The sequence below is a fragment of the Bos indicus genome, chromosome 25, assembly GCF_029378745.1.
Source record: "Bos indicus isolate NIAB-ARS_2022 breed Sahiwal x Tharparkar chromosome 25, NIAB-ARS_B.indTharparkar_mat_pri_1.0, whole genome shotgun sequence".
In the NCBI taxonomy this organism is placed as follows: domain Eukaryota; kingdom Metazoa; phylum Chordata; class Mammalia; order Artiodactyla; family Bovidae; genus Bos; species Bos indicus.
In genome coordinates, this window is record NC_091784.1 from 1326065 (window position 1) to 1347612 (window position 21548).

Below are 21548 nucleotides of genomic sequence, written 5' to 3' on the forward strand. Positions count from 1 at the left end.
TGCTCACTTCACCAGCGATCGCCGCCTCCACGCCACGCGCACACGCACCACCAATGGGACCACAGCACCGCGGGCTCAGAGGGAGGGCCCGGAGGCCTTTATTTCTGTGCCGGAGGCAGGAGGGTGTGGGCCACCCTGAGGGCGGTGGCGCTGCCCCTCCAAGGAGCAGCTGGACCTTCACCCCGAGTCTGGGGGGCCTTCCGGGTGGGGAGCTCTGCTGCCCTGGCCATGAACCGGGCCCGGCTTTCCGAGGACCAGTGGTGCTGGAGCAGTCTCTGTCTCCGTGCAGGTCAGGAGAAGCCGTGGAGGCAGGCAGGCCCAGCGGGAGGGCAGGGCCCCCTGCAGGCTGGCGCCCCTGCTGGCGACCACCTGACTGCGCCCGGAGTCTCTGGCCGGGTGGGCGCCAGCACAGGACACCGGACCTGCCATCTCGTCTCCGCGCAGGGCACCCCTGCCCTGGGAATCAGCGCCCCCAGGGAGGGTGTGACAAGGGAACAGGACGCTGCTGGCCCTGGATGCTCAGGGCCTGCGGGGACGCCTGCACAGCGGGTCTCAGCAGCTGCCAGGGCCCTGGGTGGAGCAGCTGACAAGGGCCAGATGGTGCCCCCTCCCCCAGGCCCCCTAGGTCTCCCCATCACCATCTCCACCCACGGGCTCCCCAGAGGCCGAGGCGGGAAGGAGAGCAGGGCTGGGGCTGGAGTGCCGGGGCTTCCGCGTGAACGGGAACACCCTGCGGGCGAGAAGGGGCCTGAGCGCTTGGCCACCGGCCCCCCGCCCACTGCCCCGGGCACAGCCTGGCTCACCGTCGCTTGGTCTCCAGGGGCACCACAGCCTCTGCCAGCAGGTCTCTGTACAAGTCTGACTTCAAGAAGCGCGGGTAGGAGTCCTGTGAGAGACAGCATCCCGCCCTGAGCCCTTCCTGCTCCTGCTCAGCCATCACGGCCGGGCTCACCTGGGGCCGGGCCTCGGACAGGGGCCTCCCCCGCCAAGACCAGCTCAGACTCAGGGAGACTGGCCCCCATCAGGCAGGAACCTCCGGCGACAGGGACCCGTGTCCCTGGTTCTCTGGGGCCCGCAGAGAGAGGGTGAGGGCGTGGGCCAGGATGACACAGGATTCAGTAAAAAGGGACAGGAAGCTATGAACCCAGCTGCTTATGTTTCAAAAAGAAAAACAAATACACATTTACATTGTTAACTTCAGGTGGAGGAACAGGGATATAAACAAGATTCAGTGGAAGGTACTTTGCTTTATAGGTTAGATTCTGAAGCAGTGCGGATGTTTCACGTGATCATAAAATAAACAAGTGATCTAAACAGATATTGAAAGTGAAGCGGGGACAGGTGAAGCTGGGCGTCAAGTGGGTGACATCACCCTGACCTCACGTAACCAAGCATCCGAGGGGCTACAGCCAAAGGACCAAGAAAAAAAAACAGTAAACGACTTTCAGTGACTTTGAGTGGTAGCGCTGTGATCCTTGGCTCAGCTACTGAGTAACTCTAGAGGAAAAGTTGAGTGATTTTAACGGTACCACTGAGAACCCAGATTTTCAGAAGGGGAGTGAGAAGAAAGAGGTTAAGGGAACGCTATAATCGTGATTCCAAAGTAGAAGCTTCAGTACGAACTCCTGGTGTTTTATTTCAAACACGCCCTGATTCTGTCCACCGGAAGGCCTGGTAACCATGACTACCCCTGACGCTACCGACCAGTCTGGTTTGCAGGTCAAGGCTTCCGAACGCCACTACAGGGAGAAGGCCAAGGCCTCGGGGAGCTGCTGGCTCTGGGGCAGGACGGCCCCATAGAAAGGAAGGAAGCACCACAGGTTTCAGACACATCAGAGGACTCGAGAGCAGCTAGCCAAGAGGGGGTTTCCGCACCTCCCATGAGATGAGGGGCCCAAAAGCCATCCCATACAGTGAAAATGTGAACAGTGGCATTAAAAACATCCCGACATCACCAACTGCCCTCAGCAGATACCAGGGCTCCAACCGCCTATTCTGAAAAGTGGTAGAGGAGGAACCAAGTCCATCTCTCCGTCCTGTCTCTCCTCTACGATCGGCACCGCTGGGCCAGCAACGTGGAGAGAGGAGGCAGTGGTGTGTGAGACTGAGGGCCTGGGTGGGGCTGTCAAGGTGGGGCTTCGCCACGAGAAGAGACGGCTGGCCCTGCGTCCCTCCTGAGTGGAGAGCACGCAGCCACCACCTGTGCAGCAGCAATAAAGACCCAGCGGAGTGAAACATAGAAATAAATTTAAGATCCCATTGTGCCACACCTGGAGATGCTGCTTGCTGTAGCTAAGACCCGGTGCAGTCAAATAAATAAAAGTAAAAAATATTTTAAAAATACAAAAAAAGTAAATAAAGAACACTGTTGGTGTTTGGGATGTGAGGCTGGCCTCTGTGGCCACATTGAAAGGAATTAGAGGTGGGCATGTCCTTTAAGGGAACTTCCTGCAACACCTACAGACTGGGAGTCTGGAAATGGCTTTCAAGTCAAGGAGGGCAGTGGGCAGGAGGGGCGGTGAGTCTGGACAGGCCTGGGCTGCAGTCTGACCCCAGCTCCCAGGGGGGTGGGGACACCCACCTTTTTCATCAGCAGGTAGATGTGCCTCTGGGCGTCGTCCAGCACGTGGCGGTGGGGCTGGGTCAGGCCCGCCAGAGTCTGCTCCATCGTCCGGCTGTCGATGTTGACCCAGCGGGCGGCGCCGGGGGCCAGGAACTGCCTGTGCGGGGGCGGGGAGCCTGGCAGATCAGGCCCGCGGGGCTGCCCACGGCTGCCACCCCAGCCCGCAGCACTCACTGGTACGCTGCGTCCACCAGGGCGGGGACCTGGGCCTGGCCTCCGTGGCGCAGCTCCTCACAGGCCTCCCAGAAGCTGAGGTTCTCGGCTGGGGGTCCAGGCACCAAGTCAGGCCCACCACAGGCTGCTGGGCATCTGGGGTCGGGGCTCAAGCAGGCAGCAGGGTGGGGGCTTCTCACCACTGAACTCTTTCCCGAGAAAGTCCATGAAGTGGGCCCGTCCCACGGGGTCTTCCAGGAGCTCCCGGAAGCTGAAGGCCCACTGCTCCACACGGAGCCTGGTGGGCACGGCCGCGCTGGTGAAGGGCGGGCAGGTCAAGAGTGTGAGGAATGGGGTGGGCACTCCTGCACCCCTGGCCCACCTGCTCACCTGGGTGCGTTCATGGCCCAGTAGGCATCGTCGTCTGTGACCCAGGGGTTGCTGGGCAGGCACCCCGACATGATGGGGTCATGTGGCCCATGCTGGCTGCTAAACTTCAGGTACCTGGGGGTGGGGTGGTGCCAGGGCTGCTGCAGGGGGGCTGTGGGGACCAGGGCGCAGGGGGAAGGGTCTGGGCTCAGGGTGCCAGCCGCCACCCCCATCCCACTCACGCCTCGAGGCAGGTGGAGGACTTCACCCGGGCTCGGCCCAGCGCCCTGCGTAAGCACTCGACCTAGGACAGGAGGCCTGTGAGGGAGGCCAGGCCTGGGAGCCGCCGGCCCCCCGCCCTCTCCTCCCCCCACCTACCTCCCGCCTGTAGAAATCCAGGGTCTTGGTCTGCAAGGGGCCGGTGGGCTGCAGTTAGAAGGCAGGCCCCTCTGGGGCCTGATGTCCCACCCCTGGCCTGCCCCTCAGAGCCCCTGCCTCTATTGCAGGGTCTGACTTTTCAGGAAGCTCCCTGGGGCCCCAAGTCTGGAGGTTCCAGGGTGTTGACCAAGCCCTTGGATGCTCAGAGCTGCCTGAGGTTCCTCAACCATCACTACTTCCTGCTTAAACGTACCACGGGGAGGGGAGAGGCATGGCACCCCAGGACACCTGTGATGCTGACCTTCTCTCTCAGCTGACTGATGGAAGTGATAAAACCGTGACCACAAAGCATGATTCTTAAATCGGGAAGACCAGAAGAATCTGCCCTGTTTCGGGTGTCATGGGATCTGACTGAGGACTCAACAGCGACCAAGTTCAGACGTGTGTCCTGGTCCAGTCATGCTCTGGAGAGCGTGGTTCTTTCTGCCAGGGTCCCTTGGGCCTCTAGCCCTGCCCACCCCCTCCAAGGCCCTGCAGACTCTGATGCTGCCCTGGCTGGGGGAAGCCCCCCGACCATAGGGCCCGCTGTACTCACTTCCACCCAGGGCAGCAGGTGGGAGGCAAGAGAGAACAAGTTAGCAGGGGGCTGAGGTGGGGGCATTGAGGCAAGGAGCAGAGCAGAGCAGCCGAAGTGACCGAGTGCCGGGACCGGCTGACGGACAGGTGGGTGGGCAGTCCACAGCAGGTCCCCGGTGGTGAGGGGGTGGGGGAGGTGGGGGCACATGGGGTGGGGTGGGGGGCGGGGGCGAGCCCGCAGGGCCCTCACCATCGGCACTCGCCCGGCCGTGCAGGGGCCCCGTCCTGGCCCCTGCTCCAGCACGCTGGGGGCCCCTGGCTGCAGAGACAAGAGGAAGTGGGGACACAGCTTGGGTGGACTGCAGAGACCCTCCTGACCCCCGAAGCCAAAGGTCCGACCGTGTCACCCACACCGAGGAAACGTGCTCAGAGGAGCCTGGGCCCCGTCTCCTCTCTGCCAGCCAAGCCCACCCCGTCTCCTCTCCTGCCCTGACCCAGCTCCTCAAGTGAAGCCCATGATCTGCCCCAGGCCTCTCGTCCTTCCTCGCCTGGGCCAAGCTCACCCCAGGCTCTGGGTTGCTCAGACCGGAACCCCGGGAGGCCCTGCTGAGCCCGTGGGGTCCTGCCGCCCCACCACCATGGGTGCCCACCCCGTGGGAGGTGGCGGCTGCCCTCCCAGCTAGTGGCCCAGGAGCCCTCGTGGCCCTCAGTCCGCTGCTCGGCCTCGGCCACACCCGCCCGTGCCACCTCCCCGTCCTGAGTTCGGGACCCCCAGGTGGAGGGTTAGGGGTCATCTTCCCAGAGACGCCAGCCACACCTGATGGAGTCATCACGCCCCCGGTGCCTGCTCCCGCGGGGACGTCCCCCAGCGCACCTACTGTGGTCGGCTGGCACTGCCCGCACAGCTGATGGCCACCAGACTCTCCAGCGGGGCCTCAACCCACCTTCCAGGCCCCAGGCCAGCGCCCCAGGAGCCTCTGGCCTGCAACCTCAGACCTTCACGCTGCAGCGAAGCCTGGCCCCCACTTGCCCCTCAGAGCCTTCAGGTGACCCCACCCGTCACACCCCCCCAGGGCAGTGTTGTCCTCGGTCAGATTCCTTAGACCCAGAGAGAAGCAGGTGTGCCCTGGTCTGCGGGCAGGGGCGGCTCAGGCCTGGCCTTGTGACCTCTGGGTTGTGACGAACCACAGAAAGAGAACTTCCTATCACCCGACAGAACCCCTAAAAGCATGTCCTTCCCAGGGGTCAGAAAGCAGGTCCTGCTCAGCGAGCACATGAGGCAGCACACTGACCCTGGGCAGGACCCCACGGCTGTGCAAGAAGCTCCCCCAGGGGCTCACCGGGGGCCTGTTCACCAGCCAGTACGTCTGCTCCTGGCACGCGATGACCAGCCTGTCCCCCTTCCTGCGCTGCTTAGCTGCCCTGGTGGGGGTGGGCGAAGAAGGAGGGACACCGTGTCCACGCCAGCAGCCCCACCCTCAGGCCCAGGCCTGGACAGTCCCGCGTGGGAGCGGGCGGGGGCGAGCGGGAGGGCCTCACCGCAGCTGCTCCCGGGCCTGCATCATCACCAGGTCCCAGGCGTGGTTGATCTTCCTGTGCAGCTGCTGGTAGTGCTCCTGGGCAGGGTTGAGGTCTCCAGTGGGACCCTCCCTCCTGCGCCCAGCTCTGGGGCTCAGACGCCCACCTCCCTTTGAGTCACCCCGTGTGCTCCAGGGCCTCAAGTGGGGACTGGCATCCCCAGGCTGGCTTCAGCCTGTGAAGGGAAGGATGCCCACCTTCTCGTGGTCCACCAGGGCGCCCTGCTTTCGGATGTTCTTCTTGGCCAGGTAGATGGCTGGAAGGGCAGGCACGGGCTGCAGAGGAACGTCGGCTCCCCTCCCCTGCAGCCTCACACCCAAGGCCACCAGCCCGAGGCTTCACCCGGGCTGGCCCACCCCCCTTACTCACCATAGTCCAGCTCGGCGGCTGGCCACAGGGTGCTGGTCCAGAAATAGGGCGTCTGGCAAGGGGCAGGAACAAAGGTTTCTGGGACTTTCTGGGACGTTCTGTGCCTTCCCCACCCCGAGAGTTTGTCCCCACCGTCTCAGCTCCCTTGGGAAGAGACTGGGCCAGCTGGGGGGCATCTGTCGACCACCCCCAGGCTCAGCTGACCACCTGCCATTCCCTGACTCCAGGCTTCCTGCCCAGGACCCTGATGCAGTTGCTGTGCTGGGGTCTGGGACTGAGGGCAGGTCCTGCCGGGGTCCCTGGTGTGGCCAGGAGGGGGGCCCCATCATGACTGAGAACACACACTGAGATGCAGTGCTGCCTTCTTCAGGGCCCTGACAGTGGGGGAGGCCTCAGGACCCGGGTAAGCTGGCGGGGTCCTCAGCAGGGACCTGAGGGGGCCCCCCTTAGGGGGCCCTGCTAAAGGTTCCTCCTCTTGACCTGGTCTTTCTGTCATGGGGACACTTCCAGTCCAGGCCTTTTGGGGAGTGGCCAGCGGACCACCAGACGGGCAGTGCTGCTCCAACCACAGCCCCACCCCTCCCTGGAGTCCCCGACAGGGTTGGGGGTGCAGCCACGGGGGGGCGCCCCACCTGCTCCCAGTCCAGGCTGACCTGGAATCTATAGGGCGTCTCATCGGGCCGGAGCTCGAGGCGGCGGGGGTCGCGCAGCGGGTAGAGGTAGCCGTGCTGCACGAGGAGGCTGCCCAGGTGCAGGGCCTCTGGGAAGCCAGGCGGTGAATTCTCAGGGGCGGGAGGAGCCAGCGGGCTTGGCCCCGGCCCCAGGGCCGCGTGGGGCGCAGGAAGAGCACCGACGACCCCTTACCATCCTCCGCGATGGAGTACTTCTGCATCAGCCACTCCACGATGTCGCTGCCTGCGCGGCAGACGCCGGGGTGAGCCGAGGCCTCGGCGGGCACCCCACCCCCACTCCACCCCCGCCCTCAGCGGCCTCACCGTTCACCGCGTGCGGGATGACGGTGACGAGCAGGCGCTGGCTCCGCATCCTCACGCCCTGGTCGGGGTCCTGCATGGTCACGACCATCCGCTCCATCTGCGCGGAAGAGGTTGAGGGGCTACGGCGGCCGGCCTGCCCCACCCCCAGATCCGGATCCCAGGAACCGGCCGGGACGCGCCGGATCAGTGTGCCGGGAGATTAACGCGCACTGATGGTGCGATTTCAGGCCAAGGCGGAGCGCGGAGGCGCGGGGCCGTGGGGGTAGGGGGGCGCGGGCGAGGGGCGACCCCAGCCCCAGGGTCTCCGTCGCCCCACCCCGCTCGCACAGGGCCATCGCCCCTGACCCGCGGCCACACTAGCGCGCTCGCGTAGCGGCCACACTCGCGCGCACCCGCACTCACTGCTCTCCGGCCCCTCCCGGCCTCGCGTGCCAGGAAATCGGGGGGCGGGCGGGACCCCGGCACCCACCTTGCTCAGATGCGGCCTCTGCACGCGGGGGTGCCCGCCGAGGGGCGCGGGGCTAGCGGCCATAGCAAAGGCAGGCCGGGCGCGGCGAGGGTGTCCGCGCGCCCCGCCCCGCTCCGGCCGCCGCCCCGCCCCGCCCGCGTGTTCGCCCGCAGCGGCCTCGAGGTCTGGGGCTGGGGGGCGCGCGGGCGTCAGAGCATCCGCCTCAGGACAGGCTCCCCTCACGACACGAGAAACCGATGTCCGTGGGGACTTGCCTGGCGCTTCGAGGGGGTCTTGGCCCCACCCGGACTACGTGGGGGATGAGAGAACCGGGATCAGCTGGGAGGAGGTTCAGAGATGGACGAGGACTCGGGAAAGGCTGGGGCGCAGATACAGGAGAGGACTCTGGGAGGGGAGCGACTCGGGAGAGGAGACGCGGGGGAAGGCGCCTTAGGTGGGGGTGCTGTGACCCCTCCTCCATACCTGCTGGGTGCCCGGAGGTCAGCCGTGCGGGGGCTGTGGGGGCTGGGTGAGGGGTCTAACAGCCTCACAAGTGTCCCTGCAGTTGTGAACCTGTGCCTGACCCCCGCGGTGCTCCCGGGTTGGGGGGACACTGCTGCGTAGGGGTGCAGGTGGGGGTCCTTGAGGCTTGGGGAAGACTGCAGGCAGCACCCTTCCCCTCAGCTGCACAGGGGCCTGAGGGGGCCTTTGGAGAGCAGAGACCCCACCCAGGTTACCCTGCGGCTGTGGGAGACTGGGATGGGGCTTTACTGCAGAGAGATCTCAGCACCTGCTCCTGAGATTCGTGGGCATTCTCTGGGCTGAGGGCCCAGCCTGGCCATTTCTCTCCCTCCTCCAGCATCTTGGCTTCCCACACCCCTTTGTTGGGGCTTTTCTAAAGTGTGCAGACAGGTCTATTTCTGTTTTTTAGGTGCTGGGGGGTGGAGCAGGATGTTGGCATTGGCCTTTGGCCAGAAGCCTCAGTCATGGCGATCTGAATCCATTTCCACTGCTGGCGAAACCAGGTCCAGGATGAGCTGGGGAGGGGCCTAGAGGAGGCTCCTACCCCTCCAGGCATCACTCTCCCCTAGATCCCAGTGAAACCCACCCACCCAGCCCCACCCACATTGGTCGGGTCAGGCTGACCGTAGGCCTACCTAGCTGTCCTCTTCCAGAGGGGTTGAAAGCCACCAGAGGCCACAGCTGTCCCCGGTCTGAGGACAAGTGGCCTCCTGGGCCCCTGCAGTGGGGGAGGTGGGTGGGATGTGACCCTCGAATGGCTGGGGAGATCCTGCCTCGGAGAGATTGTAGGCAGGTGGGCTCCAGGGGGGACAGTCCCCGCCCAGCCTGCGTGCCCCCAGCACCACGGCCGGCTGGCCTCCTCCAAAGATAGACGCTCCTTTGGGCAAGGGCAGATCTGAGATTTGGGTGTCCTCAGAAACGGGGTGGGGGGGTGGACTCAGGGGTGTAAGGAAGCAGGGGGACTCCAGCTGGTGTTCTGCACCCCCCAAGCTGACCTACAGGGCCCCAGCCTGCAGCCCAGCTCACCCAGCCCCCGCCCTGCTGACCCCAATCTGCCTGCCGCAAGGTCTGTTTAGGCATCGAGACCAGAGAGCCCTTCTGTGTCCCCTCTCAGCTCTCCACCTCCACCTGTTTTGAATCAGTCCCTTTTCTCCCCCTACCAAGGACAGGGGCTTCGTGAGCACAGAGCATACAAAGGCCCCTCCACCCAAGCCGCCCTGGCACAGCTCGGTCAATAAACACTCGCATCGTGGCGGGGTGTCTCACTGTGTGGGGGACCCCGGCCCTGTGTGTGGACGCTGGCCCGTCTGCGCTGACGCCGGTGAACCTCTGGGGTGCGCAGCTCCCCCACCCCCCGAGGCTGGGCACACTCCAGGGGTCCTCTCTGCCCAGACTGAAGCTCCAGAGGGTGTAGGAGGAGGGGGGGCCCCCAGGTGCGGCCTGCGCTGCCGTCAGGTAACAAGAGCCTGGGGACTTGGGTGGGGGACGCACCTGCTCCCCTCGGCGCCCCGGGCCCCAACTGCCCCGCCCAGAGGGCTTCCCCGGAGACTCCCCAGACTCCCGGCGGCGCCGCGGGGGTGGGGCCGCCCTGATGGCCAGAGCGGGGTGCAGGCGGGGCGGAAGGCTGGGACCGTGACCGCGGCCGTGTGCGTCTGTGTCCGCGGCTGCCGTGCGGGGTCCGGGTGCGCCCGCGGCGGGGACGACCGGGTGCCGGCGCCGAGCGGGCGACACGCGCGTCTCTGCGGGGCTGCGCGGGGTCCGCGGAGCGGCTGGGGGCGCGCGGCGCGGGCGCGGCGCTGGGCGCGGGGGGCGCTCCCGGCCGGGATGAGCTCACCGCAGTCGCGCCGGGGCTGAGCGCCGAGCCGGGCGGCGGCGGGGCGGGCGGCGGCTCCTCGGCGGCTCGGCGGCGGAGCCGGGCCGCGGGCCACCATGCTGGGCCTGGACGCGTGCGAGCTGGGGGCGCAGCTGCTGGAACTGCTCCGGCTGGCGCTGTGCGCCCGAGGTGAGCGGCCCGGCTGGGGCCAGGGCGGCCACGTGGGCGGGGGGCTCTGGGCGGGGGCGCTCAGCCCAGGGCGGACCCGCTTCTCCCCTGCGGAAACTTTGGGGGCGCTGGTGGGGACCTTGCGGTGCGGTCCCCCCGCCGCGCTCTGGAGAGGGTGGGGGGCTTCTCCCAGGCTAGACAGTCATGGGGCAAGGGGCCAAGAGGGGGCGGGTCTGCTTGTGAAGCCAGGACCGCCGGGGGCCCCTCTCCCCGCGGGAACCTGCCCCTGAGGTCCGCTCTCCCTTGGGTGGGGCTCGCGCCCCTTGGGGAGGGTGAGAAGCCCGCAGAGACCCGGGCGCAGTGGGCAGGGACTCAGAGACCCGGCCCCAGGGCACCATGGGAGCCGGCTCCCGGGACTGTGCAAAGGACTGGGAGTGACCCCCATTAAGGCCTGGGGACCGGGCTCAGCTGACAGGGTCTGGAGTCACCTGGGGCGGTGGCCTCAGAACATAAGCAGAGGGGTTTGGTGAGAACCAAACATTGTGTGGGGCATTGTGTGGGGGAACCCCCCGCACCGCGTGGAGGCATTCAGGGAAGCTAGCTCCGGGCAGTGTGGTGGGGACCCAGAGCTGTCCCAGAGCGCTGTGGGAACGGGGCCCAGGGGCCCTGCAGGGCGTCGGGGAGCAGCCTCTGCTCCAGAGATCTCAGTGGTCAACACTCTGCAGTGTGGACCCCGGCCCCCAGGGCTGCTCCCCATCTGGGCCCTTCCCTCTCCTCACCTTTGGCCTCAGAGTCAGGGAGGGGCTCTACATGAAGGGTCGGGCCAGGGGAAAGTGGCTGGTGCCTCCAGGGGTCCATTGCCTGTCTCTGGGAGCCTCCTGTACTAGCCAGGCCCCTCCTGAAGAGGCTGGGCGTGGATGCTAGTCTGCATCTTCCTGCCCACCCGGCTCCCAGAGCCCTCACCGGCTGCCTCTTCAGTCCCCTCCTTTGGGCGGTGGGAGGCCCAGTTGGCCATATGGCAGGCTCCAGCAAAGGCCAGGGTCAGCTGGCAGCAGCTGCTCACACGGCCTCCCCAAACCCCAGTCCTCCTGACTGACAAAGAGGGGGGGCAGCTGCCACCGGAAGAGGCGCTGGACGAGGCTGTGCCCGAGTACCGGGCCCCGGGGAAGAAGAGCCTCCTGGAGATCCAGCAGCTGGATCCGGACGACGAGAGCCTGGTCAAGTACAAGCGGGCCCTGCTGGGGCCTGTGCTGCCTGCCGTGGGTACGCCCACGCCCTGGGCCTGGGGGGAGGGCGGGATAGGGGCACCTGTAGACTCCTGGTTTCTCTTCAGATCCAAGCCTGCCCAACGTTCAGGTGACTAGGCTGACACTGATATCTGAGCAGGCCCCGGGGCCCATCGTCATGGACCTCACAGGTAACTCCCAGATGCCTGGCACAACCCTGAGCCCCAGGCAGGGACCTCACAGGTAACCTCCTCTGCAACTGATCTTTGGGGTAGAGACCTGAGTTCATCGCCATGGACCTCTTAGGACCCAATTCCAAGTCCTCAGACTGCAGAGCCCACAGACACAGGCCCCCCGTGGGGGCTCCGGGCTCAGAGTCTCATCCTCACAGGAGTTCACACTTAACTGCACTTTCCCTAACAGGGGAGTTGGCTGCGCTGAAAAACCAGGTGTTTGTCCTGAAGGAGGGTGTTGATTACAAAGTGAAGATTACCTTCAAGGTGAGGGTGCTGTCATGGGGACACCAGCCAGCCCCAGGCCCAGCCCCAGAAGTTCCCGTTAACACTGTCTGTCTCTCAGGTCAACAAGGAGATCGTCAGTGGACTGAAGTGTCTGCATCACACCTACCGCCACGGCCTGCGAGGTGAGGGTGGGGTGCAGGGAGCAGCGGGGGGCGGGCTTGGAGAGGGGCAGAGGGCAGCCCCCAGTGCCCTCATTCCCCCGCAGTGGACAAAGCCGTCTACATGGTGGGCAGTTACGGCCCGAGCGCCCAGGAGTATGAGTTCGTGACTCCGGTAGAGGAGGCGCCCCGAGGCGCGCTGGTGCGGGGTGCCTACGTGGTCACGTCCTTCTTCACCGATGACGACAGAACCGCCCACCTGTCCTGGGAGTGGGGCCTCTACGTCTGCCAGGACTGGGAGCGCTGAGCGCCCCGCCCCGGGGCCGCTTCCCATTGGCCCCCCCGCTTCTGTCAGCTGCTGCAAGGGACCCCTGAGCGTTCCCTGGCCCCTCAGTGGCCATCCCCCCACCCCCTGTCCTGTCCCAGGATGCCCCCAGGCCTGGCACTGTGCCCTGAACAGCCCTATTAAACGTCGCTCTGCCTCGGTGCCCTTGGTGTTGCCTGTCTGCCTCCCCTCCCCGGGCGGCGGGGGGGGGGGGGGGGCTCCTGGCCTTATCTCTCCTGCGACCAGGCCTGGGTGCCACGTGGCGGCCGCTGCTTGGCCCCCCGCCCCCTTATCTGCCCCCGCCCCAGGGGCCCCCGCACCGCCATGGATGGCCAGTTCCTGCCGGTGCTGGTGCTGCTACTCGGGGCCTCAGGCCTGTGCGGACAGGGGCTGGGGCCTAGGGGTCCCTTGGAGGAGCCCCCAGAGGAGAAGCCCCCTGAGGAGAAGCCCCCCGAGGAGGAGCCCCCGGAGGAGGATGGGGTCTTGGTGCTGAGCCGGCAGACCCTGGGCCAGGCCTTGCAGGAGCACCCAGCCCTGCTGGTGGAATTCTGTGAGTGCCAGGCCAGCATGGCCGGGGACCCTCAGGGGCCGCCTGGGTGCTCTGCTCCCCCCTCGCTGTGCTCCTGGGGCTCCATCAGAGCCCTGGGGCAGAGCTGGGCCTGGGGTCCAGCCTCACGGTGGGGAGGCACAGGTGCAGGGGGGATCCAGTCAGTGTCCCCCAGGCTATTCCGTGAAGGGCCAGCCAGCACTCAGGCTGGGGTTGTACAGCCCATTCACAGGCAGGAGCCACTCCCAGCCGGCAGGCCTCCACAGGCAGATGGCGGGAGCTGGCCTCATGGGTGGCCATGGAAGATCCATCCCAAACCCACTCTAGGGACAGTGCTGGCCACTGCAGTCCCACTCGGGGGCCCTCAAGGAGTCTGGCCTCCGGTGCTCGGACTCTGGCCGAGGCTCAGGTGGGCCCCTGACGAGGAGGGTGTAGACTGGACGTGTTGCTCCCTACCGGATCTCAAGCGTGGAGCTGGCCCCGAGGTTGGCCGGCTCTGGCCAGGCTGGAGCAGGGGCTGTGGTGGGGGTGGTGAAGGCCTGGGGCACTCATGGGTCTGTCCTCCAGATGCCCCGTGGTGTGGGCACTGCAGGGCCCTGGCCCCTGAGTACAGCAAGGCAGCCGCCCTGCTGGCAGCAGAGTCGGCCAGAGTCACGCTGGCCAAGGTGGATGGGCCCGCGGAGCCAGAGCTGGCCGAGGAGTTTGCAGTGACAGAATACCCCACGCTCAAGTTCTTCCGAGAGGGGAACCGCACACACCCAGAGGAGTACACTGGTGCGGGGCGGGCGAGGGGGCGGGCAAGGGGGTGGGCAGGTGGCAGAGGCTGGGCCTCAGCTGAGGGGAGTCTCCGCAGGCCCCCGGGAGGCCGAGGGCATCGCCGAGTGGCTGCGGCGGCGGGTGGGGCCCAGCGCCAGGCAGCTGGAGGACGAGGAGGACATTCGCGCACTCACGGACACCCGGGACGTGGTAGTCGTCGGCTTCTTCCAGGTGCGCTGCGGGCCGGGGCCGGGCCTGGGAGCAGGGTGTGGGCCCGGCGGCCTCACAGGCCCGGGCCCCTCAGGACCTGCAGGACAGGGACGTGGCTACCTTCCTGGGCCTGGCCCAGGATGCCCTGGACATGACCTTTGGCCTCACCGACCGGCCGCAGCTCTTTCAGAAGTTCGGCCTCACCAAGGACACGGTGGTCCTCTTTAAGAAGGTGGGTCAGGCGGGCTCAGGGAGGAGCCGGGGTGGGTGCGTTGGCTCCCGCTGACCCGCTCGGCGTCGTCCAGTATGACGAAGGGCGGGCGGACTTCCCGGTGGACAAGGAGCTGGGCCTGGACCAGGGGGACCTGTCTCGCTTCCTGCTCACCCACAGCATGCACCTGGTCACAGAGTACAGCAGCGAGGTGAGTGGGCTGCCGGGCAGGTGCGGGCGGTGGGTGGCGGCCGTGGGGGCCTCCACGAGCTCCACCTGCCCCTGCAGACGTCCTCTAAGATCTTTGAGGCCAAGATCCTTAACCACCTGCTGCTGTTCATCAACCAGACGCTGGATGCCCACCGGGAGCTGCTGGCAGGCTTCCGGGAGGCGGCTCCCCCCTTCCGGGGGCAGGTACTGGCTGGGCCTAGGGGCTGGGGTGGTGGGGCTGCGAGGAGCCCACGCGGACTCCCTGCTGGCAGGTGCTGTTCGTGGTGGTGGACGTGGGTGCCGACAATGACCACGTGCTCCAGTACTTTGGCCTCAAGGCCCAGGAGGCCCCCACCCTACGCTTCATCAACATCGAGACCACCAAGAAGTATGCGCCGGAGCATGGGGCGCCGGTCACCGCTGCCACCATCACAGACTTCTGCCGCACGGTCCTGGGTGGAGGGGTCAAGGTCAGCGGTGGGTTGCCCATGGGGTGGGAGCAGCAGCTAGCGGGAGACCCCTGGTGAAACCCCTGGCCCTGTTCCCCTAGCCCTATCACTTGAGCCAGGAGGTCCCCCCAGACTGGGACCAACGGCCAGTCAAGACCCTCGTGGGCAAGAATTTTGAGCAGGTGGCTTTTGATGAGACCAAGAACGTGTTTATCAAGTTCTGTGAGTGTGGCTGTGGCGGGTGGCGGGCAGAGGGTGGCGGGGGACCTGCTGGCTGTGCTGACGTGTCCCATCCTAGACGCCCCGTGGTGTGCCCACTGCAAGGAGATGGCCCCAGCCTGGGAGGAGCTGGCCGAGAAGTACAGGGACCACGAGGACGTCATCATCGCCGAGCTGGACGCCACAGCCAATGAGCTGGAGGCCTTCCCTGTGCACGGCTTCCCCACCCTCAAGTACTTCCCAGCAGGGCCTGGTCGGAAGGTGCGGCCTGGGCTAGGTCTGGGTGCTTCCACCCTCGGCTGGAGGTGGGCATGGCCTTGGAGAGTCAGCCTTGGGTCCAGGAGGCGGGGTCCCCAGACCATGTCCCTCCTCAGGTGATTGACTACAAAGGCGCCAGGGACCTGGAGACCTTCTCCAAATTTCTGGACAGTGGGGGCGAGCTGCCTGCAGAGGAGCCTGCAGAGGTGCCTGGAGCCGCCTTCCCGGTGGGTGTCTGTCCCCAGGCTCCAGGCCTCGGGCCAGTCCTCTCGAGAGTAGCTGTGGGTGGGCATGGGCAGGGCTGGGCGGAGGGTGTGGCACCCAGCTGGGTCTCTGTGACCCTTGCCAGGAAAAGCCAGGAAACACCACGGAACCCAAGGACGAGAAGCCAGGAAACACCACGGAGCCCAGGGACGAGCTGTAGCTGCCCGCCGTCAGCACCCACCCAGGAGCCGTGTCCAGGCCCGTGAGAGCAGCCGTGTGAATAAAGAGCTCTGGCCCTGGACTGTGTGTGGTTCCTAAGAAGGGCAGCTCTGGTCTTGGTTTGGCTGGATTTCAGCCCCTGGGGCCTCTACATCCTGGGTGGGGCCCGGCCCTCCTGATGGGCACCTAGGTCCAGCCTGGGTCTGCAGCCTCACCGGGGCAGAAAGGAGGCCCACAGCACTGCTGCTGTGTTGGCCCTGCCCTCTCCCCCAAGCTGCCAGCGTGGCTCTGTGCCCCGCCACCCCATGCCCCACGAGGCTGGGCCCGACCTTGAATGCTGCCTGGGAGGCAGGGCACGTACGCCGGGAGCCCGGCAACCATGTTGGACAGCTGCAGTCCACAGCCAGGGAAGGTTCAAAAATGGTTTTATTTCATTATTATCCAAGTACCTTTGAAAAGATAATTGTACAAGTCAGCGCATGAAAAACGGGCTCAGGGCAGCCCCCCGCTGGTGCGGGCCTGAGAAATGTACATATTTACAGGGGCCCTGGGGAGGGCAGCCCGGGACCCGCTGAGCCAGCTCGGGCCTCGGTGCTCGGCGCCGGGCCCACACAGTGGCAGGCCAGAGACAAGCTGGTTGAAGGCACTCGGTGACATGGACGATGGACAGAGGCCCCGAAGCCCCTGCACCCTGGCTCTGGGGCAGGCCACGGCAGGCAAGCGCCAGGGGCGTCCGCTTAGCAGCACGGGGTCGCTGGGCAGGGTCTCCAGGTGGCCCCATGGCGGGCTCCCCACGGGTGCGGGCTAGTGCACATCTCTGGGAGGAGGCGCCGCAGCAGACTCCCGCCCTCCTGGACACAGAGGGACCAGGCGGGCTGCCTGGACAAGCACACCACCCTGCCAGCAGCTGCACCCACTGCACTCTCGAGAGCGGGCGGCCTGGCACGGGCCCTCGTGGAGCCCGGAGGGTGCAGCGGCCAGGCCGCCAGTCAGTCCACCTTCTCCACCTTGCCGATGATCTTCTCCTCGAAGACGGGCAGCACAGCCGTGTCCTCACGCACCTCTTCGAACACCACGCCGCACTCGAACTCGTCGCTCACTTTCTTGAAGTAGAACCTGTGGTCGGGAGGAGGCACTGAGGGTGGCGGGGCCAGGCAGCTGGGCGGCCGCCCCCCAGCACCTCCTGCAGGCCCGTGAGCTGGCCCTGGTGCCTGAGCGCCGGTGCCAGATACGTGCAGTGACCACATGCGGGTCCCTGCCCCGGCCTCTGCAGGGAGGGGTGGGTGGGCTCAGGGTCCCCGTTCCCTCCACTGGCTACTGCATGCACTCGGCCCTGCAGTCCAGGCCTCTCCAGCGGCAACAGCCCCCAGTGGGGTTTCTCGGCCACTTGGTGGACAGAGGGAAGCACTCAGGCAGACCCTCTGTGGGCTGGCCCCAAAACAGACCCCACCGGCCCCAGCGTGTTCTGCAGTGCCCCTAGGGGCCTCCAGGGCAGACCTGCAGTAGGGCCCTGGCTTCCGCGGTCCCGTAAAAAACGCCTGGTCAGGAAGCCAACACAAGGCCGGCTAGGGCCACACCAGCTTGGGTGCCCTGGTCGGCCTGCAGGACCTGGGCCCTAAGCCGAGGCCACACACGCCTCACCTGTCGCAGGGTACGCGCCAGCAGCCCACGGCCAGGCAGACAGGGTTGGGACTCAAAGAGAAGGGAGCACACGGCTCTGTGCTGCGAGCCCCCAGCCTCTCACCTGTAGTTGCCCTTCTTGGTCAGCAGCTCCTTGAACTGGCCCAGGGTGACCGCGCGGCCCCGCACCAGGGTCCGGTAGGGGATGGGCTCTCCGCAGAAGTAGTAGGCCACGACGATGCTGTCGCATGGCTGGGTACTCCCACCTCCCGCCTTCCTCTGTGATTTCGTCCTGAGGGCCAAGAAGCATTGTGACCGCTGGGGCTGGGGCCCTACCAGACGCCCCAGAAGATGCCGGGGCAGAGCCTGCAGGGTGGGCTGCACCTCACTCGGAAACGCCGGGTGTCCACAGGCCCCACTGCCTACCCCGCCCAGCCACGCCCACCCCTGGGGGCTCGCCCTGCACACTTCCATGCTGTGCCAGCCCGGACCAAGACGCAGACACCGACAGCAGCTATCCGCCACTGCTGCCACCTGCTTCGAAGCCCTGGTCTCACTGTGGCCTGGCTGGCCTGGGGGGCGGACCTACCACCCAGACCACATGAAACGGGCTAGCAGGCTTCTCAGGAGGACCCCACGGTGGGCGCCTCTGCCAGGCGGCTCAAGACAGCCAGCCCCTGGCTCTGAAATAGCAGGCTGGGTGGCTCGGCCCATGTCCCTGTAAAGCCACCTTCAGAAACATCCCAAGGCCAGGGACTAGACAGCAGAACCGCTGGACCGGAAATGGACCCGCCTCACAGCAGAGAGCTGCTCACAAGACCAGAGGCGGCAGCCGGCCCCTTCTCCAGAAGGGACCGAGGCCCACAGCGCCTCCTGCACGGGCAGCGAGAGGCTTCCTCTCGACGGGTGGCGCCTGTGCCCTCCCGAGTCCTGTCCAGTGACTGCCCCAGCTGCCCAGTGGGCCCAGGAGCAGCCCTTGGCCCTGGCCAGATGAGCGGCCAGTTTTGTGTCAGGAAGGCCCTGAGTCATAGTGGGCTCTCCTCTCCGTGGGGAGCCACCACACTGGTGCTCCTGGTCACACAGCAGGCAGTCACCTCAGCTGAGTGGCCGCCCCCAGCTTGAGCCAGGCTCCTGATGTCTGCTTCCCTTCCTTCGGTCCTCTGACCTCAGGCCTGGCCCATCCCAGGAGCCGCCTGGGATTCCCAGGGGCTCCATTCTCTACAGAAGAGCACCCCCCAGAAAGAGTAGCAACGGGGAGGCTGAGAGCTGGGCCCTCGGCCACGCACGACAAAGGACTGGGGGGTCGGCCGGCATAGGCTGAGTGGGGGCCCCTCTTTCTGCTCAAGGACAGGGTGGCCCGCGCTGTCCACATACGGCCCTCAGGCCCTGGACGCCCAGCCCGGCCCGTGTGCATGGGCGTGGACCACGCGTTCCCACGGTGCACGCAAGATTAGAGCCGGCTCGCTGTGCACACAGCGCCCGGGGCCTGTGCTTTGGTCAGCAGTGTACAAGGGAGTCAGGGCCGCAGCCCTGAGCCCATCACACCAGGCAGGTCACTGCAGCGAGGGCCGAGGCTTTGTGCGGGGCGTGAGGCCTCGTGCGGAAAGCGCAGACCCCTCTCGGGCCTGTCGCTCGCTGCCCCCACGTGGACGGCCAGGGCTCCTCTCACAGACACACGAGCAGCCCCAGCTCTTCAGGCGCAGCGCCTGAGCTCCCGTCGCGGGCCGGCCGGCACTGGGAGGACCCAGGGGGGCGCACGTACTCTGTCTCGGAGAGCTCCAGGTCGGACACCGCCGGCACGGCGCTCAGCACGGGCGTGCACGCTGGCCTGACGCAGCAGCGCCCCCGCTGGATGACCTCCTGCACATACCTAGGGAACAACGCGCAGTGAGCCGCCGCCCGGGCCGGGCCTCCAGCAGCGCTCAGCTCAGCCACGCTCCACAGCAAAGAGGAGGCGCCTGCTGCGCGGGGCCGGCAGGACGGCAGGACGGCAGGACAGCAGGCCCTCGTGGTTGTGGAGCTGGAGGTCAGGGCTCCGTCAGAGCAGGCGGAACGCCGGCGCTTCTGCCCACCAGGTCTTCACCAGGCGGACCTCAGTCTCCTGAAACCCGCAGGTGCCTGCCACTCCATGCACTCAGAGGAGCCTTCGCCTCCAGAGGGGAGCAGGCCCCAACCTGGCCCTGCAGCTCAGTCACTGCCAGCTGAAGAGAGCACACCACCCACCGCTCCTGTCCCAGGGCCATCCACCTCGGGTGCGACGCTCTGTGGCCCTGACGTGACTTCTATTTTGACCGCCCTGGGTGGGGTCACCCCAAGAGGAGGACGCAGCGGACCTCTGCTCTGGGGTCTTTGCTGTCTACAAAAGGCACACATGTCCTGGACCGACCAGTGTGGAGCGCCCGAGCCGCCCGTGGCTCAGCTGTGTCACAGCCAGACAGGACCTGCCACTGGGCAGGGCCCGTGGGCGCTGGTGCAAAGAGCAGACCAAGGACGCAAGACCACAAGCAGGGAGCCCTGCTGGGCAGGCGCAGCAGGACGGGCCCGCTCGCCCCAGTACCCTCCTGGGCAGCCCCATTGCTGCCTTCCACCCTCCAGCTCACGGGCTGGCCCGCCGGGCCTCAGGCACCGCCCTCACCCCGGGCCACGTGGACCAGCAAGACCTCAGCGCGTGACACGGCTGCTGTAAACGGGGTCACCTTCAGTGACCGGGGACACGCATGGGCCTCCCGCGGGGCGGTGGGCTGGGGCGGGTCTGCACCTGGGCGCCGGCTTCCCCAGGGCAGCACGGATTCTGCAGCGAGGCCCCGGCCCCAGGAGCCCAGCTGACTGAAGATTGGACATGGGGACCAGTAACACCCAGGACAGTGTCACCATCCAGCGACCACACTCCCATCTCCAGGCCCTCAGAGCCCAGACCACCCGGGAAAGTGACTGCAAAGGCCCCACTGCCAGGGTCCAGCGTGGAGGAATGACCTGCCCCACGAAGGGCTGCACCGGCCCTGACAGCCACGCAGGGCGCCGTGAGGAGGGCCGTGGGGCTGGGCTCTCAGCACCGAGAGTGAGACACCAGGGGTCCCCTGCATGGCTGGGAACAATTCAGGCCCCTTTGCGGATGCAGTGGGCCTCAGCTGGCACCCACAGCGCAGCCGCAGGCCAGCCGAGGTGCAGAAGGGCTCCCGCCCCGGATGGATGCTGTGAGGACCACGCACCTCTGCTTCGAGGGCGCCTTGCTGGCCCTCTTCTCCTCCTCCTCCAGGCGCCGGCGTGCCTCCTCCAGCTGCGTCAGGGGGTTGGGGGCAGGGTTGGGTGGCATCGTGGGGTCTTGAATGAAGAGATGCGAAGGCTGCACCGAACTCCGGAGCTGGGCACTGACCCAGGGGTGCACGGCCCCAGGGCGCTCAATGGACAGGGGCCTGGAGCTCTCGTGGGCCTGCTGCTTCTTAGCCCCGGACGACCTTCGGGGGCAACAGAAGCAGGTGAGCCGCGCCCAGGCTCTGCACACCCCCCACCCCTGATGCACGCCTTTCTGGAGACCTGCTCTGCACTGTGCTCATCGTGTTCTGAAATACAAATCATACCCTGTGTGGACACTTTCTTAATGTTTCCCCACGAAGACTTCTTTTACATAAAGGTTTTTTTGTTTTTGAAAAGTATTTTGATATTAGAATAAGTGTTCTTGGGACTTCCCTGGAGGTCGGATGGCTGAGACTCCCAGCCCCCAATGCAGGGGGCCTGGGTCTGATCCCTACTCAGAGAACTTGCTCTCACATGCCCCAACCAAGACCCAGGGCAGCCAAACAAAAGCTTAACCTTTATCATTCCTTTAAAAATATAAATAAATAAGTGCTCTTTGTTAAAAACTTGAAATGTTCAGGAAATTCTAAGAAAAAAATAAATATGACTTAGCGATAGTCACTCGGTACATTCAGCGTATTTCCTTCCCCACTGAAAACACCTGCCATGGTTGGCATGATTCTGACCACGTGCTTTTTCCTGACTTTCTTCCACGTGATGCCACCTTCCCTGCCATCAGATACCAAGAACCTTCTACATCTGTGTGACCTGCCATCACTCAACCACTGCATGGAATTCAAGTGAAAACATTGCCTCTCTCAGCTGGACTAGAGGCCTCAGAAGGGGGGCATGTCCCCAGGAGCAAAATGAGGGAATCCCAGGAATGGCACCCTGGGGGAGAGGGCTGATTCAGCGCCTGTATGATGTGACCTGCCCCATGGGGAGGTGGACTCCTCCTAGAAGGACCCACGAGGCCCCCAACTCCTCAATTCCTGCTCTGTGCCCTGCCTCCAGGCCCACAGACCCCAGAAAGGCCTGCACGATGGAGCCCACAGTGCACCCAGGACACTGCTTCTGGACTCGTCTTCCCACGGAAACCCTCCAGCTGGGGTGGGGCAACGGCCAAGGAGTGAGCCACCGGGACAGGTTTTGTGAGTACAAAGGGTCTGGACCAAGAACTCAGGACCAG

At 65.8% G+C, this 21548-nt stretch overlaps 4 protein-coding genes across 19 annotated transcripts in view; 2 read left to right on the plus strand and 2 right to left on the minus strand.

Moving 5' to 3' along the window:
* Positions 1-75: 75 nt before the first annotated feature.
* On the minus strand, positions 76-8565 carry RGS11 (regulator of G protein signaling 11). 9 transcript variants are annotated; one of them, XM_070779335.1, is made up of 18 exons: positions 7973-8565; positions 7511-7798; positions 7042-7138; positions 6911-6961; positions 6679-6806; positions 6047-6098; positions 5875-5933; positions 5639-5715; positions 5440-5521; positions 4350-4418; positions 3524-3553; positions 3388-3449; positions 3167-3280; positions 2977-3092; positions 2798-2885; positions 2582-2739; positions 804-886; positions 493-730 (listed from the first exon to the last, which is right to left on the minus strand). In XM_070779335.1, the coding sequence occupies exons 2-18, from the start codon at positions 7571-7573 to the stop codon at positions 635-637; spliced, it is 1425 nt and encodes a 474-aa protein (XP_070635436.1). In that variant the 5' UTR covers positions 7574-7798; positions 7973-8565; the 3' UTR covers positions 493-634. The 9 variants fall into 9 exon arrangements, with proteins under 9 accessions (XP_070635433.1, XP_070635431.1, XP_070635434.1 ...); XM_070779336.1 differs by having other exon boundaries at positions 2582-2720; positions 7973-8562; XM_070779338.1 differs by having other exon boundaries at positions 2582-2720; positions 3524-3547; positions 6700-6806; positions 7973-8560.
* Positions 8566-9864: 1299 nt separating this feature from the next.
* Positions 9865-12324, plus strand: ARHGDIG (Rho GDP dissociation inhibitor gamma). The gene is made up of 6 exons (XM_019987036.2): positions 9865-10013; positions 11076-11255; positions 11326-11409; positions 11642-11718; positions 11798-11861; positions 11945-12324. Exons 1-6 carry the CDS (start codon positions 9941-9943, stop codon positions 12142-12144), a joined length of 678 nt encoding a protein of 225 aa, XP_019842595.2. The 5' UTR covers positions 9865-9940; the 3' UTR covers positions 12145-12324.
* Positions 12325-12369: 45 nt separating this feature from the next.
* On the plus strand, positions 12370-15527 carry PDIA2 (protein disulfide isomerase family A member 2). 3 transcript variants are annotated; one of them, XM_070779329.1, is made up of 11 exons: positions 12370-12712; positions 13277-13483; positions 13563-13696; positions 13770-13907; positions 13981-14097; positions 14175-14300; positions 14369-14566; positions 14647-14767; positions 14844-15025; positions 15139-15249; positions 15372-15527. In XM_070779329.1, the coding sequence occupies exons 1-11, from the start codon at positions 12487-12489 to the stop codon at positions 15444-15446; spliced, it is 1635 nt and encodes a 544-aa protein (XP_070635430.1). In that variant the 5' UTR covers positions 12370-12486; the 3' UTR covers positions 15447-15527. The 3 variants fall into 3 exon arrangements, with proteins under 3 accessions (XP_070635430.1, XP_019843957.2, XP_070635429.1); XM_019988398.2 differs by having other exon boundaries at positions 12370-13483; XM_070779328.1 differs by having other exon boundaries at positions 12370-13483; positions 14420-14566.
* A 326-nt stretch (positions 15528-15853) lies between these two features.
* The window catches only part of AXIN1 (axin 1), a 43047-nt gene continuing 37352 nt past the window's right edge, over positions 15854-21548 (minus strand). For 4 of the 6 annotated variants that reach the window (XM_070779323.1, XM_070779325.1, XM_070779322.1 and 1 more), the window contains exons 8-11: positions 20275-20520; positions 18828-18935; positions 17190-17357; positions 15854-16561 (exon numbers count right to left, since the gene is read on the minus strand). In XM_070779323.1, coding sequence (XP_070635424.1) covers positions 16435-16561; positions 17190-17357; positions 18828-18935; positions 20275-20520 — 649 coding nt within the window. In that variant the 3' untranslated portion in view covers positions 15854-16434. The remainder of the gene's footprint in view (positions 16562-17189; positions 17358-18827; positions 18936-20274; positions 20521-21548) is intronic. The other 2 variants (XM_070779327.1, XM_070779326.1) reach the window with 1 other exon arrangement.